General features: G+C 44.9%; 1 protein-coding gene across 2 annotated transcripts in view; it reads left to right on the forward strand.

Annotated features, from left to right (window-relative positions):
- LOC121856542 (LIM and SH3 domain protein 1-like) overlaps nucleotides 1–23,438 on the forward strand; it is a 95,641-nt gene that overhangs the window by 8,198 nt on the left and 64,005 nt on the right. For both annotated transcript variants that reach the window (XM_042352140.1, XM_042352141.1), the window contains exon 2: nucleotides 22,774–22,868. In XM_042352140.1, the coding sequence (XP_042208074.1) occupies nucleotides 22,774–22,868 (95 nt within the window). The remainder of the gene's footprint in view (nucleotides 1–22,773; nucleotides 22,869–23,438) is intronic.

Here is a 23,438-nt window from a genome sequence, read left to right on the forward strand (position 1 = left end):
CACAGTAGGCTAGGATTACAATAGGTTAGGTTAGTTTGTTGCAACAGGTTATGGTTAGATTATAATAGGTTAGGTCAGGTTAGGTTAGGTTAGGTCACAGTAGGCTAGATTATAGGTTAGGTTGGTTGGCAACAGGTTATGGTTAGATTATAATAGGTTAGGCAGGTCATAGGTTAGGTTAGGTCACAGTAGGCTAGATTACAATAGGTTAGGTTAGTTTTGGTTACAACAGGTTATGGTTAGATTATAATAGGTCAGGTCAGGTTAGGTTATAATGTGATGTTATTATATGTTGATATTATTTACACTAATAAGTCAAGGGACAATTGGCACAACTCGTATTATAGTATTAGGATAAGGAGAAAATACCTAATGATATATGGCACATCCTTATAAAATTGTGTATGGATGTATGTAAATTGTTTATGTATGAATGTATGAACTATTTATTTATTTATTTATCTTTATTGAATTTATGTGAGTAGAAATAGTTAAAAATAATGGAGTAATCGCAGCGTGTTGATTGAGCCCTTGCATAATATCAATAACGGTGCAGTATTTATGTCAACAAGGTCACGCAGAATACTTGTCGGCTCAGCCATGTTAGATCATTAATCATCTTTAACAAGCAGCCGAGTTGAGTAATCCTATTTTAGAATTACACATAGATGCGTCTGGTAGCTCTATGAATACTGAGACTGGGGGTAATATAGCTTAATTTTGGGAGGATTTTGAATGTTCTAATAGAATCGTGTGTGTGTGTGGAAACGGTACAGCAGCTACGTAATGTCTGGTGGCCCTGAGGAACCCCTGAGGGACTTAAGGACTCTGGTGGTGGCCCTGAGGAACTCTGTGGGACTTAAGGACTCTGGTGTGGCTAGGAACTCTTGTGGGACTTAAGGACTAGTGGTGGTGGCCCTGACGAACTGTGGGACTTAAGGACTCTGTGGCCCTGGAAACCTCTGTACTCTAGGACTCTGGTGGTGGCCCTGAGGAACCCCTGTGGGGCTTAAGGACTAGTGGTGGCCCTGAGGAACCCTGAGGATTAAGGACTCTAGGCCCTGAGGAACCCTGTGGGACTTAAGGACTGGTGGCCCTGAGGAACCCTGTGGACCTCAAGGACTCTGGTGGTGGCCTGAGGAACCCTGTGGGACTTAAGGACTCTGGTGGTGGCCCTGAGGAACCCCGTGGGCTTAAGGACTAGTGGTGGCCCTGAGGAACCCCTGAGGGACTTAAGGACTCTGGTGGTGGCCCTGAGGAACCCCTGTGGGACTTAAGGACTAGTGGTGGCCCTGAGGAACCCCTGTGGGACTTAGGACTCTGGTGTGGTCCCTGAGAACCCCTGTGGGACTCAAGGACTCTGGTGGTGGCCCTGAGGAACCCTTTCTGGGGACTTAAGGACTCTGGTGGTGGCCCTGAGGAACCCTGTGGGACTCTAAGGACCTGTGGTGGCCCTGGAGGAACCTCTGTGGGACTTAAGGACTCTGGTGGTGGCCCTGGTGTAGTGTCGTCCCCAGTGGGTAGTGGTAGGTGGGGGTGTGGGTGTAGATGGTAATAAGGGTGTGTGTGTGATGGTCGTTCCCAAGTGGTGGTGGTGTAGTTTAAGGGTGGTTAGGTAAGCAAATAGGGGAGGGAGGAGGAGGTTGATGAGAGGAGGAGGGGAGGGAAGGAAGGATAAATTAATAGATAAGAGGGAGGGAAGAGTGGGTGGAGGTATTTGCAAGTGGTTGGGGAGAGAGGGGGGAAGAATAAATGGATGGATGGAAGGAAAGGCGAGAAAAATGGAAGAGAGGAGATATTTTCTGTTTACCCACCGATAAGGTTTGTTTAGACTTTCACGTTAGGTTAGGTTAGATAGGGATGGGTTAGGAGTTAGATAGGATGGGATAGGTTAGATAGGATGGGATATTTTTTTTTAGGTAGTTTTGGGGAGTTAAATCACGTGAGATGACCTGAGTCTCTTATCATCATGTAATAATATGTTATGCTCTGCCATTAGCCCTCTTCCTGCCTCCCAATCTCCTTCCTGCCTCCCAATCTCCCTTCCTGCCTCCCAATCTCCTCTTCTTGCCTCCCAATCTCCCTTCTGCCTCCCAATCTCCCTTCCTGCCTCCCAATCTCCCTCTGCCTCCCAATCTCCCTTCCTGCCTTCCAATCTCCTTTCTTGCCTCCCAATCTCCTTCCTGCCTCCCAACTCCTTTCTGCCTCCCAATCTCCCTTCCTGCCTCCCAATCTCCTTCCTGCCTTCCAATCTCCTTTCCTGCCTCCCAACCTCTCCTGCCTCCCAATCTCCCTTCCTGCCCCAATCTCCCTTTCCTGCCTCCCAACTCTCCCTCCTAATCTCCTCCTGCCTCCCAATCTCCCTTCTGCCTCCAGTCTCCTTCCTGCCTCCTCGCCCATCGTTTCTACCCAAGCATAGGCTGCTGCAGGCTATCTGGCCACCCATACCACAACTGTAGTTAATGTACAGGCTGTCTTAATGTCTAGCTTACAGCCCTCTGTAGCTCCTCACTCCCTTCCCTCCCTGTACCTCATTTTTCCCTCCCCCTGTACCCCTCCCTTTCCCACCTCACCTCCCTGTACCTCTTACCTCCCACTCTCCCTGTACCTCCTATTCTTCCTCCTGTACCTCACTTCCCTTCCCTCCCCTGTACCTCCTTCCCTTCCTCCCACCTCCCTTCCTCTCCTACCTCCCTTACCTCACTTCCCTTTACTCCTACTCTCCTCATCTGTCCCTCCATGGCTTACCTCAGGTAGGAGATACAACACGTGACTGTACATTAATGGCAAAGGTCGTGGTTGCTATAGTATTTATCATGGCGTTGTTTAGTGGTCTGTTTATATGACGCCACTGTATTGTCCTTGCACCTGTATGATGCACCAGTAAAATTTTTAATGGGATTGGAATGTCAGTGGGTGCTAAAAGGGCCTTGTAAAAAAAAAAGACCCCCCTCAGTTGGGATTGACCGTGGGTTTGGTCAGGAATGGCGGTGTGTCGTGGCTTTGGGTAAGGAAGGGCCACTGTTGTTCTGAAGCTGATCTGAGTTGTTGAGCGTTTATCGTAGTTTTACTTGTTACCACCACTACCTTCACCACTGCCTATACTTTGACCACACACCACACCACCACACCCCACACACCACCCACCCCACCACCCACACCCTCACCACCACCACACCACCCACACCACCACCACACCACCCCACCCCACCACCACTACACCACCCACACCTCACCACCACCACACCACCCACACCCTCACCCACCCTCACCACCACCCACACCACCCACACCCTCACCACCACTACACCACCCTCACCACCACCCACACGCTCTACGTCTCAGCAACCATTTTACATCCGCAATCAACTGATAAGACTCGAGTGTTGTTATTTTATCTGGGTCACTGTTGCCTGTCTCTCTTCACTGTTGCCTGTCTCTCTTCACCGTTGCCTGTCTCTCTTCACCGTTGCCTGTCTCTCTTCACGTTGCCTGTCTCTCTTCACTGTTGCCTGTCTCTCTTCACTGTTGCCTGTCTCTCTTCACCGTTGCCTGTCTCTCTTCACCGTAGCCTGTCTCTCTTCACCGTAGCCTGTCTCTCTTCACCGTAGCCTGTCTCTCTTCACTGTTGCCTGTCTCTCTTCACCGTTGCCTGTCTCTCTTCACCGTTGCCTGTCTCTCTCCACTGTTGCCTGTCTCCACCTCTGCTGTCTTATGGTGGAGAGTGGTTTGGTCTCTGTCTGTCTGTCTGTCTGTCTGGTGTCCACATGTTTATTCGACTTGTTGGTTGAGTTGTGTGGTTAGGTGGTGGGAGGGTATTGGAATTTGTTCAAGGCAGCAGCTAGTTTGTTGTACACCTTATGTTCGTCCTGTGAGCAGTGGCACCGAAGGATTGTTTGGAGGAGTCACATAAGGTTGAGTTGAGTTTTATAGTATCCTTTAATAATGTCTCAAAACATGTGTTAGATGTAGTTACTGTCTCTTCCATAGGTACTGTCTCTTGCATGTCAGCTGTCTCACTGTCAACACTAAAAACCTTTGCCATTGTACACAGGGTATAGTTGGGTCTGGCTAATACGTTCTTCATTTATAGTGTTGTAATGTTGATGTATGTTTGTGTATTTTATATTGTTCACATCTTCTTGAGGGGTCTTACTGCTAGAGGGACTTGGCCGTAGTGTTGCAGTGAGAACATCTCTTGACTGTGTGTAACTTATGTTTGCCTGAATACATTTCATTATGGTGGGTCGACTACTACGGGATTTTCAGAGTTTTGTCAAGTCCATAATGTTATTCCGCATCATCAGACTCAAGTTTAACTAAGATGTCAGTTCTTTCTTGGTCTCAGAGAACTTTGTATATCAGGAGGAATCTATAGCATCTTAATCCCCTCGCTAGCAAGGATCAGCTGGCTTCAGAAACAAATGTGTAGTGAGGATAAGCCGACAGTGATGATGATAGTGACTTGTACACGTTTCAGGGCTGTGAGTATAGCAAATGGTTCAGTTTGTAGAGTAGCTCAGTTATCGATTCTGACTCCTTACTCCAGTTTGTTCCCACCAGATTTGAGTCACAATAGAAGTGTTCAGTGTAGATTGATGGCGTGTGTGTTAGTTACATGGTTTGTGATCACATCTAAGATCGGTGACTCGGAGCTGTGAGTTAACAGGTTGGAGCCAAGACACGTGTTGACAGCTTCACCCAAGGACTAGTGATATAAAGTCTTCTTCCATTGGTGGTCAGGTCTCTTAGTTTCTTGTGTCGAGTGTTCAGGTCCCCAATTAGGACGGTGGGTTCAGGGTCCAATCCTGGATTCTCAGGTTCACGAGTCTGTGGGTTCATTGATGTGAAAGAGGACTGACAGCACTTTTTTCCCTTGACTGTACAGTAGACACGAGTTATTAACATGCCTTTGTCTTATAAAGAGAACTGGGGTCGTATAATCTACACAATAAAGTTGGGTACACAGTCCTCGGGTACACAACCTTGGGATAGAGGTTACAGTAGCGTTCTCAGGGTAATGAGATGCCGGCATACCTCTCTCTCTCTCCCTCCCTCCCATAATTGATCACACGATGCTTTAATGAACTACCACGCTAAACTAGAGAGAAAAAGAGGAAATAAAAGAGAAATCATGATTGAAATAAGCGTGAGAGAGAGAGGAAGAGATGGGGAAAAAGACGGTGGGATAAAGATGAATCGGAGGAAGAGAAAGAGAGATAGTGAGAGAAAAAGAGAGGGAGAGAGAAAACGGCAGATACGATACAGAATGAGGGACAGATGTAAACAATGTTGTTTATGTATATTATTATCATCGACTGGTGTAAACTAATTATTACTTGTATTATCATTGTTTATCATCTTTCCTCTTGGTGGTAATTTCTTTGTCATTAGCGTTATTGAATTCCCACATCTTAATATCACTATCATTAGCATCACAGTTTTTATGGTGTAAATTATCATCATCAACACCATTTTTCTGTTACTCCTACTTCTTCCTTTTCCATCAGTGGCCTTGTTATTATTCTCGTTCACTCCGTGTTTGGTGAGGAGGAGGGGTGTGGAGAGAGACGGGAGGAGGGGTGTGGAGAGAGACGGGAGGGGGGGGGGTTGCTCGTTTAGTGAGGGAGGAGGAGATTCTGGCAAAAGATAGAACGATCAGAGCAAGAACTCCTTCAAAGACTCTCACCAGATAACGGCAACAACCATACATGGTTCCCAAAAAGTTACCAAATCTCAAAAGGTCCATTACCACCCCCGATCTATACAGCCAGGCAATACACAACCTCCCTAGACCAGCATCCGCCAGTAGGGTCGGCGGAATATGAAATAAGGCCCTTAAAACACCCGTATATGGGACAGGGTAGGATGTCTAGAGCCTGTACCGACAGACAATAACTAACCCATGACACAACCCTAACACACTATTAGCCTAGTCAGCCCGCCCTCTCTTACCTCCTCCTAAATGTCTTCAATTTCCGAACTATAACTTCCTTCCCCCACCTCTAATCTTCTTTCACCTCCTTTATCTACACACACAAAAGGGGGGATTGAGAGGGGGGGGGGGTGTTGTAAGGAATTTTATATATTTTTTCCTCCTAATTCGTTATATTGATTTAGATATCGTTGTTAAGATGAATTTGTGGTTATTAGCTAGTACTGTAATTGTCTTCTTCCTAACACTCATTACGTCTTGAACCACTGTGGAAAGCCTTTGGTAATGTCTCTGTTTTTATCTGAATTATTGAATTTTACTCTCAAGACCCTACGCATTTTTACCAGGATTGTATGTAGAGAAAAAAAGTTGTATCAGTTATTTTTACTCGACTACCACTTGTGTGTGAGGTGGGTCAAGAGGTAGGTACAGTCGCCTGCACTTATACCTGGTACAGTGGCTGGCATGTTGTGTGAGACGTGGCACCACTGTTAATGTGTTTACACTGTATTAAAACTCCCAGAATGGCCCTAATGAACCTCACAATAATAGCCAGAACTAAAGATGCTAGATAATCATTCCACAGTGGTGCCACATCTCACACAACATACCAGCCACTGTACCAGTTATAAGTGTAGGCGACTGTACCTACCTCTTAACCCACCTTAGACACAAGTAGTAATAGGGATACCGGTTACCTATATACACCATCTTTAGACATAACTTACTTCTCTGTTCCAGTTAAATCAGTCAGTCATACGTTCTTACATCATCAGTGACCAGGAATACTCATCATGCGAGCAGCCTGTTGACACCATGGTATTAAACTTAACCCAGCCAGCGGTCAGTAGGACACAGCTTCCCAGGACCAAGCAGTGTTTAGTAACTGTGGTGCGGGGTTTTGATATCACACATGACCTATTATAGTTGGTGTGAGGGAGTCCACACACACACACACACAGAGGTGGGCTAAGGGGTTTTCACGGTTGGATTACACTGATACCGTATGTTTAGATTAACTTAATTACAAGACTTCTTAATTATGACACACTATATTTTTTCCCTTCAAATTCCCGATTAGTAAATAATAAAACCACTTATCTAAAACTAAACATTCCTAGTGTTAGTATGAAACTTCCATCCCCCCCTCCAACCCCCCCTCCTCAACACCGTCCTCAACGTAGAGAGAGGGGGAGGTGAGGAATGTTGGGAGAGAGGGGGGTGAGGAATGTTGGGAGAGAGGGGTGATGAATGTAATGAATGTAGAGGGATGGGGTGAGGAATGATGGGAGAGGAGGTGAGGAATGTTAAGATAAATGAGGTGAGGAATATTGAGAGCGAGAGGGGAGTGAGGAATGTTGAGAGAGAGATGAAGAGAGGAATGTTGAGAGGGAGGAGAATAAGAGTTAGTAGAGAAGAAAATAATGAAAGTGAGAAGAGAGCACAGTTGTTGTTTTTGTTTTTTGTAGAGATAGGGAGGGTGAAAGAAGATTAGAGGTGGGGGAAGGAAGTTATAGTTCGAAAATTGAAGACATTTAGGAGGAGGTAAGAGAGAGCGGGCTGACTGAGCTAATGGTGTGTTAGGGTTGTGTCATGGGTTAGTTATTGTCTGTCGGTACAGGCTCTAGACATCCTACCCTGTCCCATATATGGGTGTTTTAAGGGCCTTATTTCATATTCCGCCGACCCTACTGGCGGATGCTGGTCTAGGGAGGTTGTCTATTGCCTGGTCGTATAGATCGGGGGTGGTAATGGACCTTTTGAGATTTGGTTAACTTTTTGGGAACCATGTATGGTTGTTGTCGCTATCTGACTGGAGTCCTTGAAGGAGTTCTTGCTCTGATCGTTCTATCTTTTGCTAGACTCTTCTGGCCAGGGTGTGCAGCTGCTGGTTGATGGGTTTTAGTCTCAGGTCTCTATGTATCTCGGCTGTGGTTCTGGTGAAGGGGTGTCTTTCACCTGTGACGAATATCAGGGCTTCATTTTGGACCAATTGTAATTTTAATATTTGAGTGGTGCTCATAGTATGAAGAGGTACTGCTGGGTAAGTTAATATCGGTATGATAAATGATGTCACAAGGCGGAGTTTTATTTTCCCAGGAAGCGCTTTAAAGCGGTAGAGTTTTCTCATTTCTCGTCTTGCCTTTTCCCTCCTGGTGTGGACATGGTGGGAGTAACCTGTCATGGATATATGCAGGCCCAGGAGGGGGCATTATTTGTTACTAATGGATGGGTTTTCCTTCTGCATAAGGGTATTACTGTGAATTTCGGGAAACTAGTTTGGATTTTCCTTTTTTTTTTCATAGTTATTTACCCTTATTTCTCGTCTGGTGTTGTCGACCTGTAGTGCTCTTGATTTTCCTCGGTGTGTTGTTGTTTGAGTGATGTCATCTGCGTACATAATATCTTCGTTGCCTATTCTGGTAGGAGGCGCTTGTGTAGATGATATAGAGGGCGGCAGATGACACCACCCGGATTTGTGTGTTCGTCTACCATCTGGGTCTCTCTCTCTCTCTCTCTCTCTCTCTCTCTCTCTCTCTCTCATTGCCAGAAAAAAAACTGAAGGAAAAAATGTGGTAATATACTCCCGTCCCTCCCTTCCCCTCCCCCATCCCTTCCCTCCCCCCTCCCTCACTCCCTTCCTCTCCCCCTTCCTCCCCCCCACCTCCATAAAATATCACGGTGTGAAGGTGTGGAACAACTTACCCCCACCCATCCTAACAAAGACTACTCTCCCTTCCTTTAAATCATCTCTTAAAAAATATCTGTCGTCTAAGTATTAATATTTCTTGTAACACCTACTATATTTACAGTACCTGTTTTTATTGTACCATCAAAACCGTTTTATCGGAAATTATCACGTAAATAGATAGAAATTACCATTGCAATAAATATATTTGCCAACTAGACATAATGCTGACAGCTCTGACCTCTCGTTCCACCTTAATACATCCGATGTTGTACTGCTTCCCTCCCTTATCATATTTATGTATATCAACTCCACTGTAAAGTATGTATATATTGATAATATAAAGGTAAAATAAAATAAAAATAATTAATCCCGCTTCCTCTATCAAGGAATAAACTATTGAAATTGAAGAAAAAAATGAAATTAAATATCGAATTGACAACTGTGGTAACGTGTTCTTATTACCACCATGCTATTGTACTATTCCAGATGATACTAAATGTTACATAATACTTCCTTGAGATAAATGTATAGTATATATCAGGTGCAGCTCAGGTTCTCAACTGGCTCACCCATGTTAATATTGTTATCAACTGCATCTGTGTTCTTTTGGCTAAATAAACTGTTTCAATATCACTATATCAACTTTCCTTCCCCCAAACTCTTTCTTCTCTCCCCCAGTAAGTCCATCAGGGTGTCGGGTGTGCAGTAGTGAGTGAGAGAAAGGAAGAGGGGGGGTCACTGTATAAATGTCACGGCGGGGGAAGAACCTCAACTTTGCCGACCTGATAGTGTGCTCGGCGGTTCAGTTAATGTCGCAATATTTACTAGTCGGCATCTACCTCGGGAGACCGGTCCTGCCGTCATCGTTGTTGCTTCAGGTTTCGTCGTCAGTCTGGTTGGGTATTAAGGCGATGGTGTTTTGTTTTATTAATTTCTTATATTTTCTGAGTTTCTATATACGTTATTTTATTGTAGTTATTTTTTTGATTGCTATTGATATTATGTCGGTATATTTAGCTGGTTGTAAGTATCAGTAGATCTCCGTTTAGTAATATTTTTGCCATATTTTAGCTTGTGTGTGTGTGTGTGTGTGTGTGTGTGTGTGTGTGTGTGTGTGTGTGTGTGTGTGTGTGTGTATTCTTAAGTTGTATTGTAAATCGACGTAAATATTGTGGTTTCCATTTTTTTTGTATTTTATGCTGTGTTCATTTGGATTATTTATTTATTTATTTATTTATTTATTTATTTATTTAAGAGTCGACGGCAATTTTTTTCGGCACCTACGTTAGGTTGGGTTGGGTTGCATTGCATTTAGTTTGGTTAGATTGGTTTAGGTTAGGTTGAGTTGGGTTTGGTTAGGTTAGGTTAGGTTAGGTAAGTTTGGGTTAGATTTCGTTGAGTTGGGTTTGGTTAGGTTAGGTTAGGTAAGTTTGGGTTAGATTTCGTTGAGTTAGGTTAACTTGTGTTAGGTTAACTTGGGTACGGTTAACTCGGGTTGGGTTAGGTTGAGTTACTTATGGTTTTGTTAGATTTGGTTGAGTTAGGTTAAGTTAAGTTAGGTTAGGTTAGGTTAAGTTAGGTTAGAGCAGAGAAGTGTGGCAGCAGTGGTGTTAACTGGTGAGGTTCCCCGTTACTCGGTACATTGTCTTGCTCAACTGTTTCACAAGACCTGAACACTACTGGTCTACACTGACTTACTCAGGTGTCGTGATCTATATCCACACCTGTACTGTTCTGGAATAGTAAATGGCTTCCCCGTGAGAAATTATTTATTATATTCTTGATCAATTTGACACTTTAATTCTTCTTTATCCACTGGGCTATTTTCTTTGTTTTGAATATTCTTTAAATGTACAGTCGCTTACTTATACCTGGTACAGTGGCCGGTGCATTGTGTGACATGTGGCAACGCTGTGTTTGTTTACATGGTATTAAATCTCTCATAACGGCCCCTAAGGAACCTCATAATAGTAGCCAGATTGAGGATGGCAGAAAAAAAAAACATTACACAGTGTTGCTACATCTCACGCAATGTACCAGGTATAAGTGAAGGCGACTGTACATTACAACAAGACTAGGGTAATGGGAAGTAACTACAGCATCTTGATTACCTGGACATTATTCACGCCCTCATCATCTTGGCTCAGGTGTGAATGTTGAAACTGAAGGTAAGAGAGTTTAGCGGACATACACACTATAGTATTATTGACATGTGTGAAGTGTTTTGTTGACCGTAGCTCGTGAAAGGGCTCCTAGTAAACATATTGAGATCAGACGCCTTACAGTATGGAGTTTTTAGAACTAGATACTGGTGTGGTCAAAGATTCGTACAGTTAAGTATTCTTCATAAACCATAATGCCTTTAACACACACACACACACACACACACACACACACACACACACACACACTATAGTTAGGTCCATCTATACACCTCCAGGAACTTAATGAGAGTGCGGGGGTGAACCGTCAATCAGGTCTCTAGTATGCATGTAAAGATTTTAACCAGGTCATCACTGCCATACAACCATCACCAGCTCAATGTCACACAAGTGGAAGTCATGCTATTGCCAGACGAACGTTCTCCTCCTCCTCAGTGTGTGTACAACTCCCTCAGGCCCGCGGTGAGGCATGACGCTCTCTGTCGCCAATGTCGTCAACTCTCCCTTCAGCAACAAAGGAAGTTGAATATACTGTCGTGCTGGCCGGGTTGTGTACCGCTTGTCACCACCCACACTTGCCGGTAGATAATGACTAACAAGTTGATAACGTGATGTATTGACAGGTAAATAGCGTGGTAGATTGACAGGTAAATAGCGTGGTAGATTGACAGGTAGATTTTTTTTAGGGGATTAGGCCACCCAGACACAGGTCACTTACCTACATCAGGACCTGGAGGGCGATTTTTTTATATAAATTCTGTACACAAATGAAAAACAAACAACCAAGAGTGAATATCATTATACAGCATATGTTGTGTTGCTAATGGTAAGAGAAACAATTGAGACCCTGCAATTGTGTGTAAATGAGGCAGAAAGTCAGATCATCAACCTGGGACTTGGTCACATATGGCAGCAGGGTCTACCATTAGCCAACACATTATGCTTCCAATATCTTCCCCAGGCAGTAGTACCTCCCTGTTTGGTTAGCATGATTGATTGACAGGTAGATAGCGTGATAGATTGACAGATAGATGATAAGTGATAGATTATGACTGACAGGTTGACAGACAGACAGATATTGTGTTTAGGATTATAATTAAGAAGCAGTGTAATGTCACCTCACCACCAGACTCACTAGTAAGGTCATGACTCGTCGCGGGATATACTGCACCAGAGAGTTGCAAAATCACTTAGAAACAGCCTCCGAGGAAAGTGGGGCAAGGGAGGGGTGAGGGTGGGTGGGAGGGAGGGGTGAGGGAGGGGTGGGTGGGAGGGAGGGGAGGGGTGGGTGGGAGGGAGGGGTGAGGGGTGGGTTAGAAGGGCAGCAGGGGAGGGGCAGGAGGCTGCAGCAGGGCAGCAGGGGAGGGGCAGGAGGCATCATGAGAGGGGCAGGGGGCAGCAGGAAAGGGACAGGAAGCAGCAGGAGGCAGCAGCGGAGAGAGGGGTAGAAGACAGCAGGAGAGGGGTAGGAGGCATGGGGCAGGAGAGGACCAACTAGGGTATCCGGCCACTCATCGTTACTGTGGTCCAACATTGTCCAATTACGACTTAGGAAGATCTCTCAACACTGGTCACACTGTGGTGGTGGATGATGCGTCACACTGTGGTGGTGGATGATGCGTCACACTGTGGTGGTGGATGATGCGTCACACTGTGGTGGTGGATGATGCGTCACACTGTGGTGGTGGATGATGTGTCACACTGTGGTGGTGGATGATGTGTCACTGTGGTTGGATGACGCTGTGGTGGATGATGTGTCACGCTGTGGTGGTGGTGGATGATGTCACGCTGTGGTGGATGATGTCATGCTGTGGTGGTGATGGATGATGTCACGCTGTGATGGATGATGTGTCACACTGTGGTGGATGATGTGTCACGCTATGGTGGATGCTCTCTCTCTTAAGTGAAGGGCTGGGAGGTGACTGGGGAGAGTTGTTTGAATAGGTAATATAAAGCTATTGTTAAGGTGTGTTATGAGGGGAGTGGGGGGTGGCTCTAGGAGGAGGTGAGGTGCGGCTCTAGGAGGGAATGGCATTAAGGAGTTGTGGCGCCACTGGGGTCAAAGAGGACACTCCAGAGGCGACCGGGGAGGGGGTGCTGGAAGGGCAGTGGTGTGAGCTGTTGACAAGGTAAAAAAAATATATAAAAATCCCTCGTGCTCGAAAGACACAATTAGTCAGATCATTAAAGGCGGGTGAGAGGGAGGGCGGGGGGGGGGTCAGACAGCTATAATGTCTAAATATAGCTGTGGTAGGCTATAGCTTTTCCTTAGATAGTTTTTTGTTTGTTGTGAGTGTCAGTGGTGCTGTTGTTGTGGACTTAAGACACACACACACACTCTCTCTCTCTCTCTCTCTCTCTCTCTCTCTCTCTCTCTCTCTCTCTCTCTCCTCACAAGAAGTTGATAAGATAAATAATAATAAGCACAATGGATTGATTTGTTATCTGTGTGACGCCTGATGTTAATGGACCTGTTGTGTGTGTGTGTGTGTGTATGCGTGTGTGTGTGTGTCAACGTGTGTGTATGTGTTTGTCTACTTATGTGTGTGTGTATGCGCGTGTGTTTGTCAACGTGTGTAATAATAATCGGTTTATTGATAGAGTTGCTGCTGGTGGCTGAAAATTTCCAAACTTTCATGTGATTTAGACATAATAATATACATTTGATACATTTACAGGGCTGTACATTACATAAATCAGGAGTTGTTTATTATTTTAACAATAGATGGGATGGTGCTGGTCTTATATCTATCAGTGCGGGCTCTTATGGGCTGAATTATGTTGTAGTGGCGAACTGCGCGAGTTGGGTGGGGGGCTGCAGGTGGTAATGACGAGGATGGTGCAGTAGTCCACTGCCAAACCCTGCTAGTGCTTGGTGGTGGAGGTCACTGAGGGATGTTATTTCCAGGGTGGAGAGAGCATTGGTGTAGCCGGAGTAGTCTGCGCCGAGCATGATTCTGCAGGCCTTCTTCTGTACCTTCTCTAGCTGACGTTGTTGGGTGGAGTTGAGAGAAGACGACCAGGCTGGTGACGCATACGTTAGTTTGGGGAGAATAAAGGCGTTGTAGATGGTCCTCAGCTCTGTCGGTACGAGGCTACCTTGATAGTATTGTTTACATGGTCCTTCCAATTCAGTTTGTGGTCTATAGTTACACCCAGGAGTTTGGCAGACTGCACCAGCTGGAGAGGATGGACACCCACTGTGACTGCTGGGGCTTGCACTGGAGTGGTGGCGGTATTGATGTGCATGACTACGGTTTTGGTGTGGTTGATGGTGACCTTGTTCTCCGTAGTCCATGCCTGTAGCCTGTCCAGGGTGCCTTGTGTGTGTATCTGCTTGTTTGTATATCTACAGTATATTCGTTATGCATTTCCTCAGTTTTGACAAAAAACTCTGTCATTTGGTAGGGAGGTGCGTGTGACACCTTGCCGTCAACAATATATTATTATCCATTGTGTTATACAACTAGTGTCATTTGTCTTGATATACATAATAATTGATGAAAGGTGAAGAAATTATATGTTCTTTGATATTGTGAGTTTGTTTGTGGCATCAACGGTAAATATTCTGCGTTTTGTAACTATTTTTTTTTACTAACTCATTTCTTGTCCTTACAGATGTTAAAGTTGGTATTATCTAGATGTAATGACGTTTGTATTTATTTAATTTAGTTTCCTTATTTACTTGTATTTATTTTTATTATTATTATTATTATGTTGTTGAGGTGTGGTAGTTGGGGGTAATATACTGCCCTCTCTTCTCCTTACACCCTTCCTTCTTTCATCCCTCTCCTCACCCCTCCCTCCTCTCTTCTCCTTACACCCTTCCTTCTTTCATCCCTCTCCTCACCCCTCCCTCCCTCTCTTCGTCCCTCCCTCCCTCCCTCCCTCCCTCCCACTTGCACACTGAGTAACTGTCACTGCGTCACTGACTGTCCACTCAGTGACCGGTGGGTGGTGAGAGAGTGGTGGGAAGTGGAACAACAGTCTAAGGATGGTGGGGTGTGTGTAATAATAATAATAATAATAATAATAATAATAATAATAATAATAATAATAATAATAATAATAAACGTCTTACTGAAGGAGCATGGAAACCAGAAGACTGAAAATATACAGTTACCTAATTGGGGAATGGGTCACTTGATTGACCAATAATATACAACATAAATGATACAAATATGATCTATAATAACTAGGTGGGGAGAAGGTCAAACTACAGGACATTTCAACATATTGACAGTACAAAAAGGTAAGATTGACTGGGAGTGAATACACTGGTTGATTACGAGTTGTTGATAATTTTTACAATGGTTGGGACTGGGCTGTTCTTATAGCGATCAGTACGTGCTCGTATGGGCTGGATGCGGTTGTGGTGTTGAACAGCAATTTGCGGAAGAGGGATCTCAGGTGGTAGTAGGAGCCGGTGTCGAAGATGGTGCAGATGCTTCTCACCAAATTTGCAGATGAGGCCGTGGTGATGGTCAGAGAGAGCCGAGAGGGTCAGTGTGTTGAGCGTTTCTTGATATGTGGAGTAGGAAGGGGAGAGAATAATCTTGCATGCCCTCTTTTGCACTTTTTCTAGGTGTTTACGTTGTGTGGCATTTGGGGAGGAAGACCAGGTAGGGGAGGCATAGGTGAGCTTGGGAAGTATGAATGTTGAGTAATCACTGGGAAGCTCGGGGGGCAGGAACTCCCATGGACTTGAGTCGGCGGAACTGGAGACAGAAACTGGAGGATTTGACAACTGTACTGACGTGCGTTTAACAATTTAGTTAATATATAGTGACCCCGAGGAGCTTAGTGGAGTCTACAACCTGGAGGGAGGTGTAGTCGGAAGCCGAGTTGTTAACACTGATCCCAATGGTGGAGTCGTCGACATATTTCCATTAAGCGGAAGTTTCTCTTAGGACTTAGGGCATCACTGATAAGCAGGAGGGAGCCGAGCTGTGTGTGTTGAAACCATCATCATCACCACTACTGGCTCACCACGGTCCACTTGTTCCGTGGTTTCCTCAAGTACAGTAAATTACTCGGTGTAAACTTGTTCCGTCGTCACTCTGTGTTTGACCAACTGCTATATCTTGTTTGTCTGTGTTTGTTTATCTATCACCAGTGTTTGTTTTACTGGTTTGTGTGATTAAACTTTTCGTCGGTAATTCTTGGGTACATACATGGTGGTAATGGTGGTAATGTTTACTATTGATATGGACAAATAGCAAGAATTTAAATAACAGGAAAAAATCGTCTTATTCTTTTGTTCCTGATGATGATGATGATGATGATGATGACAGAATACAATTATTATATCTTTATTGTTAAGATGAGGGAGCTACAGGGTGGCCCATAAGTTACTTTACCGAGAGCTATCTTATATATTATTTATACGTTCCTGGTAAAGCGTCTTGCTGCGCCACCCTGTATATGATTAACCATTCATGATCCCTTGGTGATTTATTGAGCACATTTGGCGAGGAGGAGGTGGAGTAGGAGAGAAGGGAGGTGGAGTAGGAAGAGGAGGGGAAGAGGGAAGAGGAGTGGAGTGGAGTGAACCTAACCTAACCTACCCCCACATCTCTCTCATGTTGTGTAAACAGAAGCACTAGCTACACAACACGGCGAACCACCGACTGTAAACACACACTCCTGGCGACCCACTGGTGTTAGGTGACACATATGGCGACCCACTGGTGTTAGGTGACACATATGGCGACCCACTGGTGTTAGACGACACATATGGCGACCCACTGGTGTTAGGTGACGCATATGGCGACCCACTGGTGTTAGACGACACATATGGCGACCCACTGGTGTTAGGTGACACATATGGCGACCCACTGGTGTTAGGTGACACATATGGCGACCCACTGGTGTTAGGTGACACATATGGCGACCCACTGGTGTTAGGTGACACATATGGCGACCCACTGGTGTTTAGACGACACATATGGCGACCCACTGGTGTTAGGTGACGCATATGGCGACCCACTGGTGTTAGACGACACATATGGCGACCCACTGGTGTTAGGTGACACATATGGCGACCCACTGGTGTTAGGTGACACATATGGCGACCCACTGGTGTTAGGTGACACATATGGCGACCCACTGGTGTTAGGTGACACATATGGCGACCCACTGGTGTTAGGTGACAGGTGTTAGGTGACGCATATGGCGACCCACTGGTGTTAGACGACACATATGGCGACCCACTGGTGTTAGGTGACACATATGGCGACCCACTGGTGTTAGGTGACACATATGGCGACCCACTGGTGTTAGGTGACACATATGGCGACCCACTGGTGTTAGGTGACACATATGGCGACCCACTGGTGTTAGGTGACATATGGCACCCACTGCGCGACGACACATATGGCACCCACTGGTGTTAGACGACACATATGGCGACTCCACTGGTGTTAGACGACACATATGGCGACCCACTGGTGTTAGGTGACACATGTGGCACCCACTGGTGTTAGGGTGACACATGTGGCGACCCACTGGTGTTAGGTGACACATGTGGCGACCCACTGGTGTTAGGGTGACATATGTGGCGACCCACTGGTGTTAGGTGACACATGGCGACCCACTGGTGTTAGGTGACATGTGGCGCATCCACTGGTGTTAGGTGACACATAGTGGCGACTCCACTGGTGTTAGGTGACACATATGGCGAGACCCACTGGTGTTAGACGACACATATGGCGACCCACTGGTGTTAGGGTGACACATATGGCGACCCACTGGTGTTAGGTGACACCAGCCCTGTGATTCGACACACGACAGACGCGAGCCAGTCCAGTTTACACACACACAGCAAGACTGCCTGCATACCAGGGCACTCGTAGACACAGAGACGAGCTGATGGCAGACGAGCTGATACAGACGAGCTGACACAGATGACGGACCATCTGTGTGTCAGGCAGACCATCTGTTTGTTAGTCTGGTGATATTTATGCCAGTAGTGTGTGACCTTCTGTGTGGGGTACGTCTGCTGCGGGTGACGTCTGTTGGTGGGGTGACGTCTGTTGGTGAGTGACGTCTGCTGTGGGTGACGTCTGTAAGACGTTCGTTGGTGGGTGACGTCTGTTGCGGAAAGTGGACGTCTGTTGGTGTGCGGAATGGCCTGTTGGTGGGTGAGTCTGTTGATGGGGTGTAGTCTGTTGGTGGGTGACTGTTGGTGAGTGACGTTCGTGGGTGGGTGACGTCTGCTGGTGGGTGACGTCTGTTGGTGTGGGTGATGTCTACAGGGTGTTGCCTTGGACCCCTGTTACCGTGGGGAGTATAAGGGAGAGGGAGTGTGGAGGTGGAATAGAGACAATGGGGGAGGAAGGAGGGGAGTAGAGATGAGGGTGAGGAGTAGAGAGGGGGGGAAGGAGGGGAGTAGAGGCGAGGGGGGGGATTGGGGGGGGCGGTACTAGGAACCACATAACGTATCAAAACACCAGGAACAAATCACATTCTCATGTCTACCCCCCATAGTGTGTGACAGTGTATCAGGTGTTGGTAAACAAGATCATGATAGATTTCTTTCATTGCTGTGAGAGTGAGTGACTGTTGTGTGTGATGCATGATACCGCACTGTTTATTAACTTAACTGTGAATGGCTTGTATGTGGTTTCTCCAGTTAAGTTTCTCATTAACCATTACTCTCCTAGGAATTTCGTATTTTGTTCACGTTTGAGGACTGTTTTACCAAGGTACAGGGGGTCCAAGTCTGGGAGTAAGTTTTTCCTTCTGTGAAAGATCGTGTAGTGGGTTTTCTCAAGGCTTAAGGTCAGTTTATTACGTATTACCCAGGTCCTGACTTTAGTCAATTCAGTGTTCATAGTTCTCATCAAGGAGTGGAGGTCTGAGTTGCTGGCATAGACATTACTTTCATCTGCAAATAAGTTGTATTTTATGAGTGAGCTGGCGTGGACTATATCGTTTATGTACAGCATAAACAGTACTGGACCGAGAATGGAACCTTGGGGGACGCCATACAAAATTGGCGAGGAGTCAGATTGGTGATTATTATAGCAGACATAGGTGCACACACACACACACACATATGTTATCACTATACATTCCCGAAACAACATCAACAGTACACACACATCTTTACCACACACCCATGTTTACATTCACTCAGTCCAGCTGATACAATATAAGGTGTGGCGTGGCTGTAATCGGGAGGACTGAGGCGTGTTTATATTGCCCAGTTGACCAGCTGTTGTGGATGGTACAGGGAGGCATGTGGGACAACAGCCATCGCCATGCTGTCGTGTTCTCGTCAGCTGACATACGTGAGAATTGGTGATTTTCTTCAGTTTAGAGAGCTTTAGAAAACGTCTTATGGTTGATTATAAAGTTAGAAACAAAACAGAGAATAAGTCGTGGTTTTTTTCTGGTGCATTGTACAGTTTAGAAACCCACTAGAAAGCAGTATATGGTTGTTGTGGTTTGGTATAGTGTTGTCATGGAGTCGAGTGAGCCAGATTAGCATTCTCCTAAGTAGCATTGAATTACATTACGATTATTCTCTCTCTCTCTCTCTCTCTCTCTCTCTCTCTCTCTTTCTCTAGCTTCACTTTATTTCACTTAAGATTAACCACGCTAACGTAACCTAACTTAACCAATCTTAACCTCACCTAACTTCACCTTACTTCACCTTACCTCACCTCACTTTACCTCACCTCACTTTACCTCACCTCACCTAATCTAATCTAATCTCCCAGGTAGCGGTAATGCTTTTCGCACTGTTATGTAGATCAATTGAGAGTTACAGTAGGAGGGATTGCAAGTTACAGAGTATTTACTAGTTACAAGGTATTTATTAGATACTAGTTATTGATTAGTTATATATTATTTATAAGTTACAAGTTATTTAAAAGTTAACTGTATTATCACGGGTTAAATTCACAATATCATAACAGAGTTGTTGGTACCAAGGGCACACAGCACACGAGATCATGACACCTTGATAGGGGTTCACTCAGACAATGACTCGCTTTACCTGTGGGAGGCTCAGCAGCTGTGTCCAATTACCAGGTGAAATAAACTGCTTGGCTAATCTTAAGGTGATCTGTAGGTCCGGTCACACACACACACGAGTTATAGCAGTGATTATTTTCTCTTGGATAAGCTTAGCGTTCTCCCCATGGCTTTGAAGAGATCGTACTAGTTAAGAGTGAGTCGTGTAACAGCACTTGCCTCCTGTTCTTAGGATCAGTAGTTTGATTCCCGGGTGGCACTCCCAGTTCACCCAACTGTAAATGAGTACCGGTAATTTGATTTTACAACTTGGTGAAGAAGGCGGTACTGGCCATGTGGAGTGAAGGGTTAGTATACAGTGTGCCAAGACAGGGAAGGATTTGTATAATATTTAGCTCAGATTCAGATGTTATTTTTCACTTTATGGAAGAAACTCGTCGTGAAGGACATATGAAGACGTGTCATTGTGGAGGTCATAGGTCATTGTACAGGTCGTGGGTCATTGTGGAGGTCATTGGTCATTGTACAGGTCGTGGGTCATTGTAGAGGTCATGGCTCGCCCTCTGTTCTGCATCTCGCCACATTAACCAAATCCCAACCATGGATGAATTGGCGACTAGATAAATACTGTAGTTAACTCCTTCACTACAGGGGCGCCATTTTATAGTGTTTTATTTGGCTAACGACAGACGATTTTATTCAGCTCGTACACAAGGGGTTGGTAGACTGTCTCCTCTGTTATTTCCAGTGTCTTTTTAACTTAGGTCGATTCGTTACTTCATTTGTTTTTCTTTGTCGTATCTTTAATAACAATGACTTATTCACCTTACGAATTATTATTTTTTTATTTATTAATTTATTTTTTATTATTATTATTATTTTTGTGGTCACCGTAAAGCATTGATCTCCACGGGGCGGGGCGGGGCGGGGGAATGTGTGTTAACGAGGCCCGGCACAGTTTCTAGGATAGGGAGGTTCTTCTATAGGGGTAGGAGGTGTGGGTAGATGGGGGGGAGGTAGGAGGTTGGGTGGGTACTAGCTTCTCCTCCTCCAACTCCCCCGTTAAAACATCCATGGCCTTCACCCATCTCCCCGTTCCCCACCTCCCCCCCCCCTGTCCCTGTACTGTAAACATATCCAGTGACTCACGTTCAAAATCGTCAATATTTCCGTAAGCTTGAGTGTAGGTTTGGATAACATGAAGATTACTCTCGTCCTCTCCTTCCTCTTCCTCTCCTTCCTCTTCCTCCTCATTCCTCTTCCTCTCCCTCCTCCTCCTCCTCCTCCTCCTCATTCCTCTTCCTCTCCTTCCTCTTCCCTCTCCTTCCTCTTCCTCTCCTTCCTCTTCCTCCTCATTCCTCTTCCTCTCCCTCCTCCTCCTCCTCCTCCTCCTCATTCCTCTTCCTCTCCTTCCTCTTCCTCCTCCTCCTGTGTGTGTGTGTAAGGTCGCGCGTTGGTGTGATGAAATTTAAGAATGGAGAACTGGTGCCTAAGGGAAGTCTGAGTGGAGTCACAGAGTGGAGGTCACAGTCAGCCTAGTACTTATATCCTGTAGTGTGTTAAGAGTCCTCTACCTTCATTCTTTTATCAATGGGTGGATGTGTTTTTATCCACACTGGGAAGCGGATGTTGGATATTACTGATGCCATGTGTGTGTATGTTGGTGTTTCCGTGTGGGTGTATGTGTGTCCGACCGCGTTTTATAAGTACGATGGCAGTTTTAAGTATGTAAGTTTCTCTTTCATGCACTTGTAGTTATTATTTACTTGTATATCTTTTATAAGTAAGGTTAAGTCTGTTAGTCAGTACAGGAAGTTTCTCTTTTTAGTTACAGAAATGGTTTAAGTGTGTTAAGTTCAGTACCGTAAGAGAATGAAGTGCAAATATTAAGTACAAATTAATCTAATCTAAGCTGACCTAAGCTGACCTAACCTAAACCACAGCCCAATTTAATTTCAATCTTTAAAATACATATGAATTATCATAATTTTTTTCTTCTTATTTACGTCAAATCTCTCTCTCTCTGACACCCCACATCCACACACGTTAACACCCCACATCCACACACGTTAACACCCCACCCCACCCACACATATTAACACCCCACCCACACCCACCCACATGTTAACATCTCCCCACACAAGCCCACATATAGGCACCCACCTGCGGGTATTTCTGCCTTGATTTAATAAGGTCTTTCACAATAGCGTCTGGGTCAGGTTACCATCGAACGTGTGTAGTGAATTCACCCAACTGGTCCCCGTCATACACTGGGCTGCCAACTTGGTTTTAATATTATTATTATTATTTTTTTCAGTTTCGTTAAATAGATTCGTCTGGTTAACTGTCATGCTCTGGGTTAGGTTAGGTTAGAAAAATAAGCAACAGACAAGGCGAATATCAAAGTTTCTTGACTATTAATATTAAAATTATAAAAATTTTTCTTGACTATTCTTTACCAGGTATAATCTCCTTCACTCGTGCGTTTACAGGGGCTCGTCTGGCTGTGTTTGTTTACATTCGAGGAAGCTCCCAGAAGTAAACGCACTATGATATCAAAGTAAAACAATATTAAAACAAATATCTCCATGATAATGATCTGTGGGAATGTTTATATAACGAGCCCCTGTAAACGCACTAGTGAAGGGGACTGCACCTATATAGCCGCTACCACAGTTATCAATCATCAAAATAATAAAATTGGTTCAAGGGTCAATATCTATACCTAGCTGTACTGTTAATAGGGACAGTATTAGTGTTAATAACTCTGTGTGTGTAATTTTTTTTCCCGTATATTTGTATGTATGTGTGTGCATATCGCTTGAGTGTTTAAACGTGAGTGTATTTTAGTGTGAGTGTACATAATCCGTATGAGTGTGTATCCTTGTATATGTAGATCTAAATGTAACACACACACACACCCACACACACACACCCACACACCATGAACCCAGCCCCGATAATAACACTCACTCTCTCTCTCTCTCTCGTGACTTCAACAGATATGGCATAAAGGCTGCTTCAAGTGCCAGGAGTGTGCCATGACCCTTAGCATGAAGACCTATAAGGGCTATAACAAGCTGCCCTACTGCGAGGCGTGAGTAACCATATTGTGTTCTTTTAGGTCATCTGTACCTTACCTTACCTTACCTTACCTAACCTTACCTTACCTTACCTTACCTTACCTTACCTTACCTTACCTTACCTTACCTTACCTTACCTTACCTTACCTTACCTTTTACCAGAGTGTGTGATCAGACTTCACCTAACCTACTCTAAACTAGTCTAACCTAACCTAAGCAAATTTACTGTATATATTTAACATCCTGTCATAGGTCTGGTAATTCTATATTTCACATAATTGAACACCTTTTAGTCCCTGAGTGAACAAAATGAGGGGAAATTTGTTACAGGTGAACGAAATAATAGTGGAATGATCGTGTAAATATAACCTGCCACTAGTGACATGATATATAGTAACCCACTAGAGACATGATGTGTTGAGGTGAAGGTTAACACTGGTGCTACTGGTAAACCCGTGTGTGTGTGTGAACGTAACGCTGGCGAGTAACTGAAGAGGTATTAGGATCGTCTTAAGACAAGCCTGAACAAGGGCTAAATCGACCCCCTCACCTGGGAGACGATTACTCCACACCGTAACGCTTGG

This window comes from Homarus americanus, unplaced genomic scaffold (genome assembly GCF_018991925.1).
Source record: "Homarus americanus isolate GMGI-L3 unplaced genomic scaffold, GMGI_Hamer_2.0 scaffold51941, whole genome shotgun sequence".
NCBI classification, from domain to species: domain Eukaryota; kingdom Metazoa; phylum Arthropoda; class Malacostraca; order Decapoda; family Nephropidae; genus Homarus; species Homarus americanus.